The sequence below is a fragment of the Hippocampus bargibanti genome, linkage group LG02, assembly GCF_051943395.1.
Source record: "Hippocampus bargibanti isolate YZ-2025 linkage group LG02, ASM5194339v1, whole genome shotgun sequence".
Classification (NCBI taxonomy): domain Eukaryota; kingdom Metazoa; phylum Chordata; class Actinopteri; order Syngnathiformes; family Syngnathidae; genus Hippocampus; species Hippocampus bargibanti.
In genome coordinates this window covers 17,553,560-17,570,927 of record NC_142735.1, presented here as the reverse complement: position 1 = coordinate 17,570,927, position 17,368 = coordinate 17,553,560, and the positions used below count along the sequence as shown (strand labels likewise).

General features: G+C 39.4%; 1 protein-coding gene across 1 annotated transcript; it reads right to left on the bottom strand.

The window, feature by feature from the left end:
* Nucleotides 1–1,207: 1,207 nt before the first annotated feature.
* Nucleotides 1,208–16,884, bottom strand: nxf1a (nuclear RNA export factor 1a). Its single transcript, XM_088989715.1, has 21 exons — nt 16,645–16,884; nt 14,458–14,665; nt 14,173–14,305; nt 14,014–14,097; nt 13,787–13,891; nt 13,153–13,233; nt 12,287–12,356; nt 12,031–12,119; nt 11,826–11,933; nt 11,634–11,743; nt 8,868–8,904; nt 8,182–8,250; nt 7,995–8,050; nt 7,805–7,912; nt 5,695–5,753; nt 5,476–5,591; nt 4,333–4,375; nt 3,529–3,607; nt 1,706–1,888; nt 1,566–1,626; nt 1,208–1,474 (listed from the first exon to the last, which is right to left on the bottom strand). The coding sequence occupies exons 1-21, from the start codon at nt 16,667–16,669 to the stop codon at nt 1,436–1,438; spliced, it is 1,863 nt and encodes a 620-aa protein (XP_088845841.1). The 5' UTR covers nt 16,670–16,884; the 3' UTR covers nt 1,208–1,435.
* Nucleotides 16,885–17,368: the final 484 nt, after the last annotated feature.

Sequence of the window (17,368 nt, the reverse complement as noted above, 5' to 3'; positions counted from 1 at the left end):
GACGAGATTGAAGTGTTTGTGTTAAAAGGTAAAAATGGGAAGCAGAAGAAGATTGATGACTTTTTTAAATTGTATACATAATACAGTAAGATGTAAGCGTTGCAGTTTCCCTGTTGTGTTATGTACATGCCCACTGTACTGTATATGAATGCAATCTTTTTTGCAACAATGTTTCTTGTTTTGTCTTCTGAAGCGCGATGATTTTGAAAATTATTAACATTCCATACTGTGTATTAAAGGACAGCCGATGTCACTTTTTATTCAAATGCAAATAAAAATGACTTAACGCCAAGACGTCTTGCATTGCTTGTGAATCCAAACAATGGCTTCAGATTCGGATAATATGCTTTCTTGTTACACATCCAGTTATGAATATGTTTCAAATACACTGTAGTTCTGAAGATTAAAGCATACATGTTTACAATCATTAAAGAATTATATGTGCCATTTTGAGGCAACATTGGGGGAACATCTCTGACCCAAAAAAAAGGGAGCTAATGGCCAGCTCCGTTTCTTATATGGCGCTTGGCTGCCCTCTTTTGGCGGCTTTTGTTTAATGCAGTTCGGCGCAGGATCGGATATATCGATAGTCCCGGTTATATCGATATTTTTCGGATTCCCTTGAATATCGATATAACGAGACTTTACTGTATACAGTAAAGTCTCGTTATAACGATATTCAAGGGAGTCCGAAAAAATATCGATATAACCGGGACTCTCGATATAACCGAGACTTTACTGTTTGCATGTAAAGTCTTTATATCGATGCAAGGGAGTCCGAAAAAGCATCGATATAACCGGGACTATGGATATATCCGATGTTTGCATGTAACTCCGTGCGTGCATAGAAATAGCATCGATATAACCGGGATATCGATATATATATATATATAACGAGACTTTATGTATATATATATATATATATATATATATATATATATATATATATATATATAAATGGCCATAGATCATTAATGAACCTATCCTGACTGTGCTGTAACAGTGACCCACAAACCTAGCCTCACCAACCTGGTGCTTTTTATCCTGGATTAACAAGCATCCCGTTTTAAACAAAACAAAGCTGACCCATCTGTGCAAAAAACAATTATGACAATCATTAGATTGCCTCATTGACTTCTAAAAACTGTTAATTGTGAGTGAATCAAGAAGCGCAATAAATATAACACAAGAGAAGCAATTTCTAAAATACAGGCAATGAGTTTTTATTATACTGAAAAAATATTTCTATACAGAGGGAGGAGAAAATAAAACTCACAAGTCTGAATTCCAAATAAATTGTGGAAATCTTTGGCTGCTAAAACAAAACCACATAAATGGAACCTGCACTGTACCTTCAACTATTTTCTGCTTGACAAAATAATCAAACAAACCAATACACCGCATTTTTAATTTACAGGAGGTATAAATCAGTGATTTACTTGATGAATGCAACATCAGGAATCTTTCCTTCCGTCTAGAAAGAGATGGAAAAAAAGAACAGGATGTGACAGTTGTTGAATAATACATGTTTGCTCAATGCAGATAAATCAAAAGTAACTCGTTACCTGTAACCGTGTGAAAATTTGTGCCGCTTTGTTAAAGTCCCACTCATTGTCTTGTAAACACCTAGAATAAAGAGCAAATGTTTAGACACTTGAAAACACCCCCAAGTATATACTTGCAGACTCAAGATAAAAAGACTGACTTTTGGGACCATTCCAGGTTCATGCCTGACTTTTGCGAGAAGGCCGTTAGCATCTCCTGCTGAGGTGCGGTGAGAGTGGGCACAGGGCTGGAAGATGGTGTCGGAGCGGGCGCCACGAAGGCCTTGCGGATCTCTTCTGTTGTGGCCATTCGAATAAAGAGCTGGTCGTTGACAATGCAAAGCCTGTCGAGCATATTTGTTTTTATGATCAGTCAAGTACAATGAAACTAAAACACTGCTGTAACTGAAATCACTTGTATCTCAAATAATCGTTCCCATTGAATGGGAATGTCATTCATCCATTCCAGACTCCAAAATATCCCCAAATAATTTGTAATGTTTTTGCAAATACGAAAATCAGCAGAGTATAACATATGTATGACATACAGTAAAGTCTCGTTATATCGATATTCTCGGGAGTCAGAAAAAATATCGATATAACCGGACTATCGATATATCCGATCCTGCGGCATGTAAATTTTCTCCTTGCGTTCATAGAAATAGTATCGTAATAAGCAGTACTATCGATATAACCGATATCGATATATAACGAGACTTTACTGTATGTAAAGAATTAAATCACTATCACTGTTTTTGATTAAATTCAATGGACACTGTGCTGCGACTTCCTGCTGCGTAACCTGCGGTCAGTATAACAAAGATATAAAGATATACATGCTCAAACTCATCAGGAATCCACATTATGATAATTTTTAGAAGATAAAGAATATATGCCTGTGGACACTGTTCAATTATCTAGATGCAAATGTTGCTTCAACATTTGTATTCAAATATACATTGCTTAAAGGACAACCGACGCCTCCGGACAAGTGGTGCCCATAATTTGTAAAATCGCTTCAAATGACTTATACTGAGCGTATTTTACAAAGATTCCACCGCATATAGCTATATTTTACGTTTTAAGACTCGCGCTGAATATTCCGGAAGTCGTTTTTGAGTTGGTGACAATTCCTGACGTCACGTCACGGAAGGAACGCCCCTGACCGAGAAAAGGACACACAATGCATTTTGCGGTACTTTGTTTGGTCTGAAAACTTCGTGTTGATGGCAAAATTAGAAGGAAAACACATAAATAACGCAATCGTGAATCGTTGTGTGTTGCACCAAGACAACTATTTGATATTCGCTGACACAAATTCCAAGCAGACAAATCAGCCCATTTCCAACTTCCAGCTTTGGTGCCATCTTCTGCATTTTCTGGGTACTGCATTTCTGTCAGATGCTTCAAAATGACAAGGAATAACTTCTTTAATCAATTGCAAACATTTATGCTTTCCTCTTCAAAACTATTTGAATCATATTCATAACTGGAAAGCAACAAGAAAGCATCTTCTCCGAATCTGAAGCCATTGTTTTGATTCTCGAGCAAGGCAAGACGTCTTGGCGTGACATCACGAACAAGGGGGCGGGACCTTCTGAAACTGGCCACTTCCGGGTTCAATTTGAAGTAGTGTTTGGACACTAAGTCATTTTTATTGGTGTTTTGCATTTGACTAAAAATATCATCCTGTGTGTTTTGGGTATTTTAGATGAGATAAAACGTTTTTCTGATGTCAGTTAGGAAACAAAAAAGTGGTGTCGGTTGTCCTTCAAATGGTGACAACATGGCGACATCAATGCCATTCGTTAGCCCTTCTATGTTTTTCCTTGTTTGGTAATAATAATAATAATAATAATAATAATAATAATAATAATAATAATAAGTACAATTAAGCGAGATTTTTCAGTCAAAGCTACGCAGTATTTTTAAATCCCCAATGTGTAACTCTCTTGGTTTAATCTTATTTATTTTTCTTACTTACCCAGAATTCCCTGCGGGGACAGTGATGAAAACACGGGAGAACGCCATGGTGGAGTCTCGGGATTTTCCATTGAGAGCAACTTGAAAAAAAAACCCACAAATATTTCCATAAGATTGGATTGGATTGGATATGCCTTTATTAGTCTCACAGTGGAGAAATTTACATTTCACAGCAGCAAAGTGATGAAAGATCAGGAGCATTCTACAACGTTGTAATCAGTGATACCCATCACAGGAAATAATTATTTCGAAGGACTATGTCATAGTAATATTAACAATTAAAACATTACCAAATGGGTGACAAAACTCCACAAAACATTGTTTTTTAACAAAAAACTTAGTTATCATATTGTTCCAGCAGTGTCTGAAAGTGTCTGAAAGTCCGGAAGCACGAAGCAGGCTTCTGATTGGCTGCCTTGGAAAGTATGCAAATTGACAAACCGAAATTTCCAAACCAAACGAAGATGTCGAAATAATTTATTCCGATTTCAAAATATTCGTTCAAACATTTGCTTGATTGAAAAAAGTTTTTTTTTTTTCCCAAAAAGTTGTCGGCCACCCGGACGGAGACATTTTGTAAATTGTACGCCCGACGTAAAAGTTGCAAACCACGGGCTTTCCAGTGGTTTGCCCGTGGCAGACGTTATTTCAGACACTGGTTCCAGGAAAATGTTGACAGTAAAGCTGACGAACTTGAGTTTTAACTAGTGAATTTCAAAAATGCAAATTATTTAAGCTTTATTCTTCTAATCTTCCGAGAAAAAAAAATTGAACATTTGAGTAGATGGAGAAAAATGACAATTACCTTCTTTGAAGATTCCGCTCACGGTGAATGACAGTAGTGTGTTCTGTAAAGAAATATGATTTATGTTAAATTAAAAATAATAATACATACAGATACATACGTATGTACATACAGACATATACACACACACACACACACACACACACACACACACACACATCTACATCTATCTATCTATCACACACACACACACACACACACACACACACACACACACACATATATATATATATATATATATATATACACACATACACGCACACATACAGTAAAGTCTCGTTATATCGATATCGGATATATCGATAGTCCCGGTTATATCGATACTATTTCTATGCACGCACGGAGAAACAGGGTCGGATATATCGATATTTTTTCGGACTCCCTTGAATATCGATATAACGAGACTTTACTGTGTATATATATATATACACACACACACACACACACACACACACACACACACACACACACACACACACACACACACACACACACATACATATATATATATATACACATACACACACACATATATATACACACACACAGAGTAAAGTCTCGTTCTATCGATATCGGTTATATTGATAGTACTGCATATTACGATACTATTCTCATTTCCCGGCAAATTTCTAGTCTTATGTATAATTAGTTCCGTTAAGTACGATACCGGGTTATTACGATAATCCGGTTACTACGGTGCCCTTTTCAACTCCCACCAGCCATTTAGCTCTGCTTATATCGATACAAAAGCAGCTTAAGCTGAATCGATATTGTCTTAAGGGTTTCTATACAGTGCCACCATTAGCGATATCTGTATCGGTCACACAGTTGGTCACGTGACCAGCTTTCGTGTCTTGCACAGTGTAGCAGAGCTGCAATAGCATCTGAAACATACTGTTGTCTTCTTATACAGTATACAATTGTTCAACACCAATTTCAACCATGGGGAAACATAAGAATTGTGACCTCGGAACGAAGTACAAGGCAATAGTGGCTGTGAATCCAACAAGAAGCAAATCCTCCATTGCGAAAGAGTTCGACATGCTGCAGAATACTTTATCAATGTCAGTAATGTAAACGTTGCAGTTTATATATATATATATATATATATATAAATCTGGGCAGTCCGGACAAAACACTCACAGTGTAGGTATTGACGTCGATGGTAAACGAGGCGATGTCGTGCTGAGTTTTGGGCAGCTCGTTAATGAAAGCCACCACATTGAGACGCGTGTGCTTCAGTAGCCTGAAGCGGATGGCTGTAAGTGGCATAGTTACACAGTGAGAACATGAGGGGGCAACACATGATTCAAAATGGTGATGCTATCACAAAAGTACTGTTTTAAACAAATAAAAACTCACTTGAGTCTTTGACCCGCTTCAGATTTCGACTATCTTTGTGGTACTCTCCAAGACCTGACCTAAAAACAAAGATGAAATGATGAAACAAGTGTGAATCAGAAGTGAGAATCAAATGTAGGTGAATATCTAGCACAGACATGGGCAAACTACGGCCCGGGGGCCACATACGGCTTTTTAATCCGGCCCGCCGAACTTGTCCGAATTATAGTAAAAACAGTGTCTGATAGTCTGAAAAAGTTAGCGGACAAGTCAGACAACTCTGAAAAGTTGTCTGCCCCGCCATAAAGAAAGACGAGGAATCACACAAAAAACATTGTCGCAAAGTATATAGTTTTTTCTTAAATTAAGGCTGTACCTACCACAAACGCTACGTTGCTTAATTTACGGTAAATATCTGTGGCCGAAGGTTTTATTGCAGTTGTCTTTTACCATCATGGTTCACAATGCGTTGTTTGCGTTGCGTTGTCTCCTGCGGGCCACTGAGCGCCTTTCATAACTCTCAAGTACTCTTTACAGTCACGGTTTAATGTAAATTTACCTTTTATAGCGACACAAATTTTGTTAGCTTCTTTTGAATCTTTCTTCTGGGGCTAAGGTTCTGTGCATCTACTTTGGAAAATGATATGCAAACGCACGACTTTGCTTCGGACTTTCCCAAGCGTTCTTGTTGAAATTAGAAGCAAAACACATAAATAATGCAATGGTGAATCGTTGTGTGTTGCACAAAGACAACTATTTGATATTCGCTGACACAAATTCCCAGCAGACAAATCAGCCCATTTCCAACGGAGCTTGGGCGCCATCTTCTGCATTTTCTGGGACGCTACACATCAGTCCTGATGCCTCAAAATGACTTGGAAGATCTTCTTTAATCGATTGCAAACATTTATGCTTTCCTCTTCAGAACTATTTGAATCATATTCATAACTAGATGAGTAACAAGAAAGCATCTTCTCCGAATCTGAAGCCATTGTTTTGATTCTCGAACAAGGCTACAAAATCAGCAAAAAATTGAGCTGCGAATTGGGCATTTTCAGAAAGTCCCGCCCCCAGTTCGTGACATCACGCCAAGACGTTTTGCATTGCTGGAGAATCAAAACAATGGCTTCAGACTTGGAGAATATGCTTTCTTGTTACACATCCAGTTATGAATATGAATCAAATAGCTCTGAAGAGGAAAGCATACATGTTTGCAATTGATTGAAGAAGTCCTTCTGTGTCATTTTGAGGCATCTGGACTGCAATGTAGCGTCCCAGAAAAGAGGCAGAAAATGGCGACCCAGCTCCGTGAGGAATGAATCAGCCCGTTTCCACAGGCTGATAAATTCCTCATATCAACATGAAGTTTTTAGACAAAACAAAGTACCGCAAAATGCATTGTGTCACTTTCTCGGTCAGGGGCGTTCCCTCCGTGACGTCAGGAATCGTCACCAACTCAAAATCTAGACTTCCTGAATGTTCAGTGCAAGTCTTAAAACGTAAAATATAGCAATATGCGGTGGAATCTTTGTAAAATACGCTCAGTAGAAATCATTTGAAGATATTTTACAAATTATGGACACAACTTGTCTGGGGCGTCAGTTGTCCTTTAAATAAATTAATATGGATTGAAAATCACTTACACAAAATCATTGGACCTTACATGCATTTACAATTAGTAGTAGCCGAGTGGTTAGCACACCGGCTTCACAGTGCAGAGGTCGCCGGTTCGCGTCCCGGTCCGGCCTCCCTGCGTGGAGTTTGCATGTTCTCCCCGGACCCGCGTGGGTTTTCTCCGGGTCCTCCGGTTTCCTCCCACACTCCAAAAACATGCATGGCAGGCAGATTGACCACTCCAAATTGTCCCTAGGTGTGAGTGTGAGAGTGACTGTTGTATGTCTTTGTGTGCCCTGCGATTGGCTGGCAACCAATTCAGGGTGTCCCCCGCCTCGTGCCCGAAGACAGCTGAGATAGGCTCCAGCAACCCCCGCGACCCTAATGAGGAATAAGCGGTACGGAAAATGAGATGAGATGAGATAAAGATAGCGGTGGATCACTAGGGGTCTTAAATCAATTATGGTTATAAACATAGAACAGAATAAATTGAATGTTGTATTTTTTGGAATTTTACCTGGATGGGTTTTGACTGGAGAAAGGTGTTGTGATGGACAATGATGCGCCGTCATGGTAAGCATCTAAGAGAGCCTGTCTGTCCCCAGAGTCGTATATACTGTAGTACCTAACACAATCACACGAAACACAAGTTAAAGGATCGTTGTGGTTCAGTGTAATGTTTCTCGAATTTGTTGGCATAAACTCACTGTTGCAAAAATCGAATGATGAGGCCCTTGATTTCATCCGAGCCGAAATGGCTTCCCTGGAATCCAAAACAAACACGAGTGCATCGGTGAGACCTCCGATTGTCAAGTTGACGAATTTGTATAACATGGTGAGACATTTTAAACCAAATGTCATCAAGTACTTTACATGTGACCAAAAAAGAGTAACCTTGCAGGGAGGGATAGTGGTGGGGGTTTCCACGTCAAATCCGATGGGCGGAGGAAGGTCATGACCATCCTGGAAGGGGAGGGGAGAAAATGTAATAAAGTCGAACTTTAACTTGTTAATGACAACTATTGTGACCCCAAAAACATCTATCCCTATTAAAAAAAAAATATATATATATATATATATATATATATATATATATATATATATATATATATATATATATATATATATATATATATATATATATATATATCTGTCAATCTGTCACATGCACCCCTACTCCACAAAAATATTTGAAATGTACTCTTTTATTCAGAAGACCATCATTTTATATTATTTTTATACAGACAAAATTGACAATTAAAAAGAGTGTAAAGGAATCAAACAGAGTTTTTGTTTAAATTCAAAGGTTATTGTCCACGGAGCCGGTTCCAGCTGCTCCTTGTCCTAATTGCTGTGTATTCGTCACTTTTTGCAGAGTGTAAGTATGTGAGTGTGTTATTAGCTTGTCTTTCCATCGGTTTAACTGCAACATTTGTGTTCACCGACACTGACATTCTTTTTTTAATGACATTTTTAATATCTATAGGTAACAATGCATATTGTGTAAATCAAGCAACACTAATAAGGTGAACAGAACAGCTATAGTTGAGACAAAAATATAATTCTAAAAGTAGACTCACAAGTTTAAGCAGGCGGGGAAACCTCTGCCGCATAGCACTGGCACGGGAATAAAAAATCAAAAGGGATTAGTGCATCATCGCAAAGTTAACAATAACAAATTATATTTATTACTGCAGTAGCCGTCTCCTGTTGTGCCATTTGATAGTAATGTGTGTCTTTGGAAACTCAAACGTTTAAAGCGGCTACGCTGCCACATCGGCAGAAAATGATACATGTCAAAGAATGGTAAAAGCTCTGTATATGAACAGGTGAAAAATTCTTGATTTCTATCCGGGCTAAAGTCTCCCTGTGCTTGTGTAGGTGCTTGTACTCCAGGAATCTCCCACATTCAAAAAAGAAAAAAGGTTAGCTTGGTCAATTAAACTGAATGATTGTAATTACAGTACAAAAGTGTATGTGAATAGTCGTCAATATGTCTATTGACTGTTACGTCAAATGGGATGGGCTTCGTCTCACCCACGAATCATAAACATGAGAAATGTTAGAACAGAAATTATTTGGAAAAACTACTATGGAAACCATTTAAAATGTGTTTTCCGAATTGGCAGTTATGATGGAAGTCTTTTCAACTGCCCTCATTCAAAACAGGAAAGAGCATCTGATGATGAGGGACTAATCTAACTCGATGGGTTCTCGATGAAATATCAAGAAAGCAGGGTAATTTGTGAATGCCTTACTTATTGGGCTTCTGGGAAGAATATGGGATTTGCCCTCTTTTAGTATTTTGAGCCAGTGAAGATAATTGAAATGATACTGAGGCAGAGAAGCAAGGAGTTGGGATGAAAGCATGATAAACGCACACTCTTCTTCTTCTTTTCCTTTCGGCTTTTCCCTTCAAGGGGTCGCCACAGCGAATCAGTAACCTTCTTCAGAGGTATGATGTGTCAGTAAAGTGTCCTTGAGTTTTTAAAAGACCTTATAAATGAAATGTATTAACATCATCATTATTATTATTATTATTATTACTGCCCGAGTAGTTTTTATCTATGTACTTTGACAGTATTTTTTAAATAACCATGTCTGAATGACATCTCTTTACTTTAATTCATCATCTCACAAGGACATGTCTCAACGTCTAACGATCCAAACTCTTGCAGCAACACTGGTCCCATCCCCATGTGCACTTACCCGCAGGTGTACTCACGCTCTCCCCCAATACGGACATGGGGACGCGACAACCACACTTTTCTAGAAGCACATACACACACAAACACTCAAAAGACACATAGAGCCAGTCTGTGACAAGACTGCACTGGAGAAATCAGCACGCGCGTTCTTTCTGTAGTAGGAACACCAAGGTTCTGTGTCCGCTTGCACTAGCTGATGAGAAAGGAAATTAAAGAGACTCAAATTTCTAAGTGAAGTGTCTGAAGAGTGAGGAGAAGCAGGACAGAACGTAGGATATGAGGCGGCTTGTCGCTCCTTGATTGACATAAGAAAAGAATTTGAGAAGATCACTCCAGCACGAGCTGGGCCCAGCTGCCCCCACTGCTCATCCGCAAGCATTAGACCCCCAGGGGCTGCCAAAGCAAATCAGTACTGTACTCAGTAATCTTAAAATTAGAAAAATCCTACACTGAGTTTGAAAAGTAGAACGCTAAAGCCATTGAGATCAGACTAGTGATATCCTATCATGCAGGATTGTACTTTTTTTCTCCTTCTGTTCTGAGTCACTAGCAGCATGGAAGAGGGAAGTTATTCACTTCTTGTGGCCAGGTAAGACATCGATACCCAGTTGAGAATGTTTCTGTCAGAGGCTCCTTCGACCAAATTCATCTTTCCGATGAGCCAGCTGGTTGGCACATCACCGGTCACTGACAAATGCGTGTCCCTCCCAACCCATCGGCTTCTCCTGTCCAGTCCCGCTCCTTCACTGGCTGCGTGAGGCCGTGCATGCCTGGACTGAGGCTGGGTAATCGTGACTGTGCCTGCCTTAGGTTGTCCCAAAGTTTCAGAGGTGGGATCTTACCCGTCATGGGCTATCCAGCCTTCCATACCCGCCTGGTGTGGGAAGCCGAGTGGGCAAGGGTGTTAGACGTCAAAGGGGAGTCGCTGGCTGAGCACTTGGGTTACTTCACCCATACTTAAGTTTGGAGATAGGCGTAGGCCTCTCTCTCTTGTAGACAGAACCACAACAAAGTCGAGGAGCCACAACTCAAGATCTTCACTGCCATTTTGTAATAACAGGACGTAACGTTACATGATTCTCATCTACTTTATGAGTATTAGCCGATGCTTTGTTGGTGTTTATGGGATGCCTCCTGGGATTTGAGCAGGGGGAGAGCTGGGCACAGGACCACTGAGACTTTATGACCAGGGCTTACAAAATATTTTCACACAAAGACAGTGGGAAAAGAAGAGACAGATGCCTAAATTGAGATGCTGAAAAAATAAAGAGTAAAGTCATCTTTTCAATGTAAGGTAGGTAGTAAATCAGAAAACAATAGCATTTGAGTAAGAAATCATACAAAACATCCAGTACCTTGCGGTTGGGAATCAAAGTTTTGGTTAAATAGTAAATCTGGAACCAGCTGATATCCTGGAAAGAAATGAGCTCCTTACACACAAACTGGGAATTAACTGAATTAGTTGGCTCTGCTCAATCCAGTCAGCCTTCCCTGCAGGGTTACCAAACATCCTTTAATCAAGAAAAATGGCTTCTTTTGGCCTTTGTACATACTTCTCGACATGCCAGCCTGATGCAGACATTTATACTTTTGTGTTCACTGCACAACTAATCTCATGACTCAAAAGAGGTAACTAACCTAATATACGAAGCCTGGTCCTTGAAGAGGTCACACAATGGGTTCCTGACCAGCCATAGTTCCACCAGCTTCAAACCTTTGACTTTGTCCAAATCCCGGTCTAACTTCAGCTAAAAAGAAACATGACGGTTAGTGTGAATACAGAAATAAAACAAAGACTAGGTTAATAAAGTTAGTGGTTCCCACACTCACCTCATTGTGGGAAAGATTGAGGCTTTTCAAATTAGGCACTTTGGTAACCAATTCACTGAGGTCATCCAGTTTATGGATTCGGTTGTTGCTCAGATTCAAGCTGGTCAGCTAGAAGGTGACAGGCAGATTGAGAAGTACATGGATCAGAAAGGCTGGCGTGAGGAGGACGTATTTTAATCGTCACGATATGCATCTTCCACCACACCTGTGGAATGTTCTCTTCAATAATCTTGATGACAGCTTCCATATTTGTTTTCCTATTCAGGATGACTTCGACATTCTGAGAGACCAGGTCTGTTACAGTAAAATGTTATTTCAACAGAGACAAGAAGGCAATATACGCTCAGCTATTTGTTCCAGGTGCAATTCTTTGTTTAGTATAAAAATAAAAATAAAGAGTAAACAAAAGTGTTGAGTAATCTACCAATGGTGGAGCAATTGCATTGAGAATGTGGACTGACCTGGATCTGTCCGAATGTTGTTCAAGTCCAGAGCTTGCTGTGAGCCATCAAAACGTTTTGCCATACATTGCTGTTTAAGAACCAAATAAAGATCACAAATTAATACTGAAAACCCAGAAGAGATTGTTTGTAACAACAATTATCAAGACATCACTGCACTCTGCTACTGTGACATCAATACCACCACCCGGCTTCACCCAACAATTGTTATATACAGTGAGACCTCAACTTACAAACACCTCAACTTACAAACTTTTTGTCTTACAAACGTCAAATTTATGAAATTAAACCTTATAATAAGTACTATTTTCATAATACACACCCACCATGGCTGGCGGAGTGATCTTCGGCGGAAGCACACGACCGAACAACACCAGAGGTTAAGTTACCAACAGTCCTTATGGAAGGTGACACTCCTTCCATAAGCCATCAACGACCATCAAAAAGGTAAATAAAACTTTATTTTACAGCACAGTTTATTTCTTCAATTACAGTCGTCATGTAATGCGCCTCTCTTTCCAAGCAGCAATTCCCTTTGACCTTCGACCTCCAACGCCATTCCATCAAGCCATAAATGACCATCACAAATGTAAATAAAGTGACTTTATGATACAATGCAGTGTATTTCTTTCATTACAATACAATAGCACATTTATTATACATAGAATAAGGTATGTTGTGTGTAGTTTTAAGGCTTATTTAGTTGAAAAGTATATTTTATGGAAACCCGGGAACTGATTATTCCCATTTTAATGGTTTCCTATGGGTTTCTATTTTTGAGATACACACTTTTCGCCTTACACACTCTGTCTGGGAACCAATTAAGTTCGTAAGTTGAGGTCTCACTGTATTTACATTTAACTTACCTTTAAATGCTCAATATCTTTTGGCTTTAGGTCAGACAGGAGGAAGTTAGGTGGGTTGCTGGGATTGACATGTACTTCCACCTTAAAAAAAGAAATACAGTAAAGTCTCGTTATATCGATATTCAAGGGAGTCCGAAAAAATATCGATATAACCGGGACTATCGATATATCCGATATCGATATAACGAGACTTTACTGTATCACATTCATGAAGCAGGGATGTGAAATGAGGAAGAGAAAGTATGAGGAAAGTTAAGGGGTGTGAGCCCCCATCCCATTAAGAGAGGGGAGACATCAAGCGATTTAAGATGTAATGTATATTCTGAGCATTTCCACCAAATAATTGGTCTCAACAAGTATTTTTTTACTAGTTTTGGTCTACATTTTGCCACATAAATATAATGTAGTGTTACGAACACATACGCAGACAGACAGTCTCTCTGATCTAACATCTTAAACTCCAATCTGAATCTTTTTAATGAATAAAAGAAGTTTTTTGAAAATCATATTTTTCACAACAGAACCGACTCACTGACTCGTTAGAGACCCAATGAACATTTAATGAATTCACAGTTTTGTCCGGAATGGTGTACTGGCAGGTCATATTTTAAAAGAATAAATTTAGCCAACCAACCTTGAAACCATCCGTGTCAGTGATCTTGTGAGAGCATTTATGCAAAGCGCTGGCTGCAGTTGCATTGTCCAAATAGAAATGCGCTCGGCCATGGTCAATGTGGTACTGGAAACGAAAAGCGTAAAGTATTGGAAAACAACTCATCAAAAAAAAATACATTGCACCAATGAGTTTAAGGTATTTTTAGCATTAAACAAATGGTACTCAACAAAGATGCTGAACCTCACCTGAACAGGTGTGTAAGTTACAGAGCAGATGTTCTGAAGCGCCGTCAACAACCATTTCTTGTCATATTTTTTTCCATGAGGAATCTAATTGACAAAGCCATGAATATTAATGATGCAAAAGGAATGTAGAATTGATGTGCTAACGAAAATGATACACACTGTCACTTTGAACCAGGTGCCGCAGTTTCTGCCCCCACCACCTCTGTCTCCCCGGAAGCCACCTCTGCCCCCTCCTTCTTTGCCATGTCGCCTGTCTCGCCTGTCATTCCGAAAGTTCCTTCCATAGGGTGTGCTAAAAATAAATAAATAAATTTAAAAAAAAAAAGAGACAAAAAGTATTATTTTAAACAAGTGTGTTTTTGTTAACGATCCAAGAAGCTGTCATTTCTCAAACGAAAACACTTCCATGAATGTGAAATTTACATATGAAGTCACTTCACTCACAATCTGCTTTGACTGCTGTCATTCATTGTGACATCTCCATCAGTGTCTTCAAGTCTGGACCGTGGTCCTGGACCCCCAAAGATTCCTCCACTGCCGCCACCACCATAGCCACCACGTTGGCGGTCTCTTTGGAAGCGTTCACGAGAGCGACCTTTATTGGAGCGACCTTTACAACTGCGATTGCTCGGTCCAGTGCGGTCGTCATGCTCTGGAAGATAAATCCAATCTTACCACGTGTCCGTTATATCAATTGTTTCGATCAAAACAATGCATATCATAACCGGTGTCAAAATAATGCTAACATATTTGAACATATTGAATAGAATACATATCATGCTAAAACAATTAAACAGCGTGTGGAATTGGCTTTAGTCTAATTGCAACTAAGTTAACGTTTAAATCACAGCTGTCAAACACCAGGCCCACAAGCTAATTATCGACTTAAAAGTTCGTTGCAAGAATAAAGAAAAAACAAAAACAGACAAAAAATGAAAATTGTTTTTACATGTTTCACATGAGTCATTCTACATTTTTGTTGCCAGCACTTTAACGCAGACAACAATTAAACAAAGTATTTTTTCTTGACGTACAAATTGCTTTTACATGTAATCACCCCGAGATATTTGATATTTTGTTGCCAACCTACTTTAAAGGACAACAGACGTCTCCGGACAAGTTGTGTCCATAATTTGTAAAATCGCTTCAAATGACTTCTACTGAGCGTATTTTACAAAGACTCCACCGCATATAGCTATATTTTACGTTTTAAGACTTGCGCTGATTATTCCGGAAGTCTTGTTTTTGAGTCACTGAAGGAACGCCCCTCACCGAGAAAGGACATACCTAGCATCACAATGCATTTTGCGGTACTTGGTTTGGTCTGAAAACTTCGTGTTGATCCGTGTTAATGGCGAAATTAGAAGGAGAACACATAAATAACGCAGTGTATTTGATGTTCGCTTACAAAACGTCCCAGGAGACAATTTACACGGCTTTGTCGCCCTCTTCTGCCTTTTTTGGGTACTGTGAGTACTAAAGAGTTTGTCACTACATTTCTCTCCAGATGCATCAAAATGACCGGAATAAATTCTTTAATCGATTGCAAACATGTATGCTTTCCTCTTCAGACCTATTTGAATCATATTCATAACTGGATGAGTAACAGAAAGCATCCTTTCCGAATCTGAAGCCATTGTTTTGATTCTCCAGCAAGGCAAGACGTCTTGGGGTGGCACCACGAACAAGGGGGTGGGACCTTCTGAAACTGGCCACTTCAGGGTTCAATTCGAAGTAGTTTTTGGACACTTTAAGTCATTTTTATTGGTGTTTTGTATTTGACTAAAAATATCATACTGCGTGTGTTGGGTATTTTAGATGCTATAAAACATTTTTTCGGATGTCAGTTAGGAAACAAAAAAGTGATGTCAGTTGTCCTTTAACGTGGACCACAATTGAACAAGCTCATTTTCCTTGAAAACTGAAGTTATCATTGCTGAGATTGGCTTGTGATCAGTCCAGAGTGTATCCTGCATCTTGCTCAGAGAGAAAAGGCATTGCAACCCTTGTGAGGTTAAGCAGTATAAAAAACTGGAGCGATGGATTGAGATGTAAAAATATGAACCCGTTATGCCCGAAATAGAAATCGACGCACCTGAAAATATGCAGTTTAACTATTAACTTCAAGGATTTTGGTCACAAATCTGTTTGCCAAATCTAGACGTTAGAAAACGAAGGTAAATACAGGTTGCATTTTTTTGTGCAGACTTTAGTAAAACACGTGAGGTAGCAGCGCGCGTTTAGCTTTGGCAGGCCACATGAAATGTGGCAGGCCTGGAGTTTGACACCTCTGATTTCATATAAATCTACACTGAATGTTTGCGAACATATAAATCTGCTTTCCCTTTCGGCTTTTCCCTTCAAGGGGTCGCCACATTTTATGGAATACATTTTGTGTTACAGCGACATAACGAAAGGAATATGGTTTTAAAACGCGTTATCAAAGAACGATTACGTAATCTGGTTCTATTAAAGGTCTCGTGGGGGAAAAAGAGGCCGATGTGAAAAGGGTTACCTCCTGAAGTCATGAAACCAGTGCACCTAACCTCCCTTGTCAGCAGAGAGCCTGAATAAACAAGGCACCAGAAAGGAAAGGGAGAGGTGAACGATGGACTGAAACACATTACTTACCAAAGTAATGGGCACCTTCCGCCATATTTCTGCGAGGACGTTCGGAAATACAGCAAAACGGCCGTGGTGGTGCACGTTCGTTAGATATTGGCTGATAACGCGAGCTGCGTGAAGTTATTTAGAGGGAGAAAAGGGCAACGTAGCAAAGAATAAAAGGAAAGCGCAGGTCGTTACCAAGCTAAGTGCTTCATACAGCCTAGCAATCTTCAAAGGCCTTCCTAAAATGGCGGATGTGGACACTTTGAGCTTCCGGGGTAGAGCCGCCAAACTTCACTTCATTCCAAATTTGCGCATGCGCCACCCGGTAATGTCGCACAAACGCCCAGTACGTTGACGATGTGGTACAGTACAAAAACACAAACATTAAATAATCCGTGATCGTATATTTATGAGCTCCCCTGTAGATATTTCCTAATTGATATCGGTTAAATGGCCGAAATAACTTACTGTGATTTAGCGCTCGTGTCACCTGCAAGTTGGGGACACCTTTCCATTGTGTGTCCATGTCGTAAGACACATCTACCTGCAGCGTTTATCTGTTTGAAAGGAAAACAAAACAAATAGCAAATCGGCTCTAAAAAGGATATTTGGTTGGCCAAAACATTGTCTATTAACAATGCCGTACTTCATTTCGCCACTTTCGTTTTGGCTAGCCACAGTTTGTCCATTCTGTTGCTGTACATAATTATGGACTCACTAAAGCATTTTGACAATCGTCCAAATC

Excerpts from the sequence above, each read along its gene's own strand:
- nxf1a (XM_088989715.1), bottom strand. The coding sequence starts at position 16,669 with ATGGCGGAAGGTGCCCATTACTTTG. Across the intron at positions 14,306-14,457 it reads GACAGCAGTCAAAGCAGATT|CACACCCTATGGAAGGAACT; the intron begins GTGAGTGAAGTG and ends ATTTATTTTTAG. Across the intron at positions 8,905-11,633 it reads GACCAGGCTTCGTATATTAG|TGCTATGCGGCAGAGGTTTC; the intron begins GTTAGTTACCTC and ends TTCCCGTGCCAG.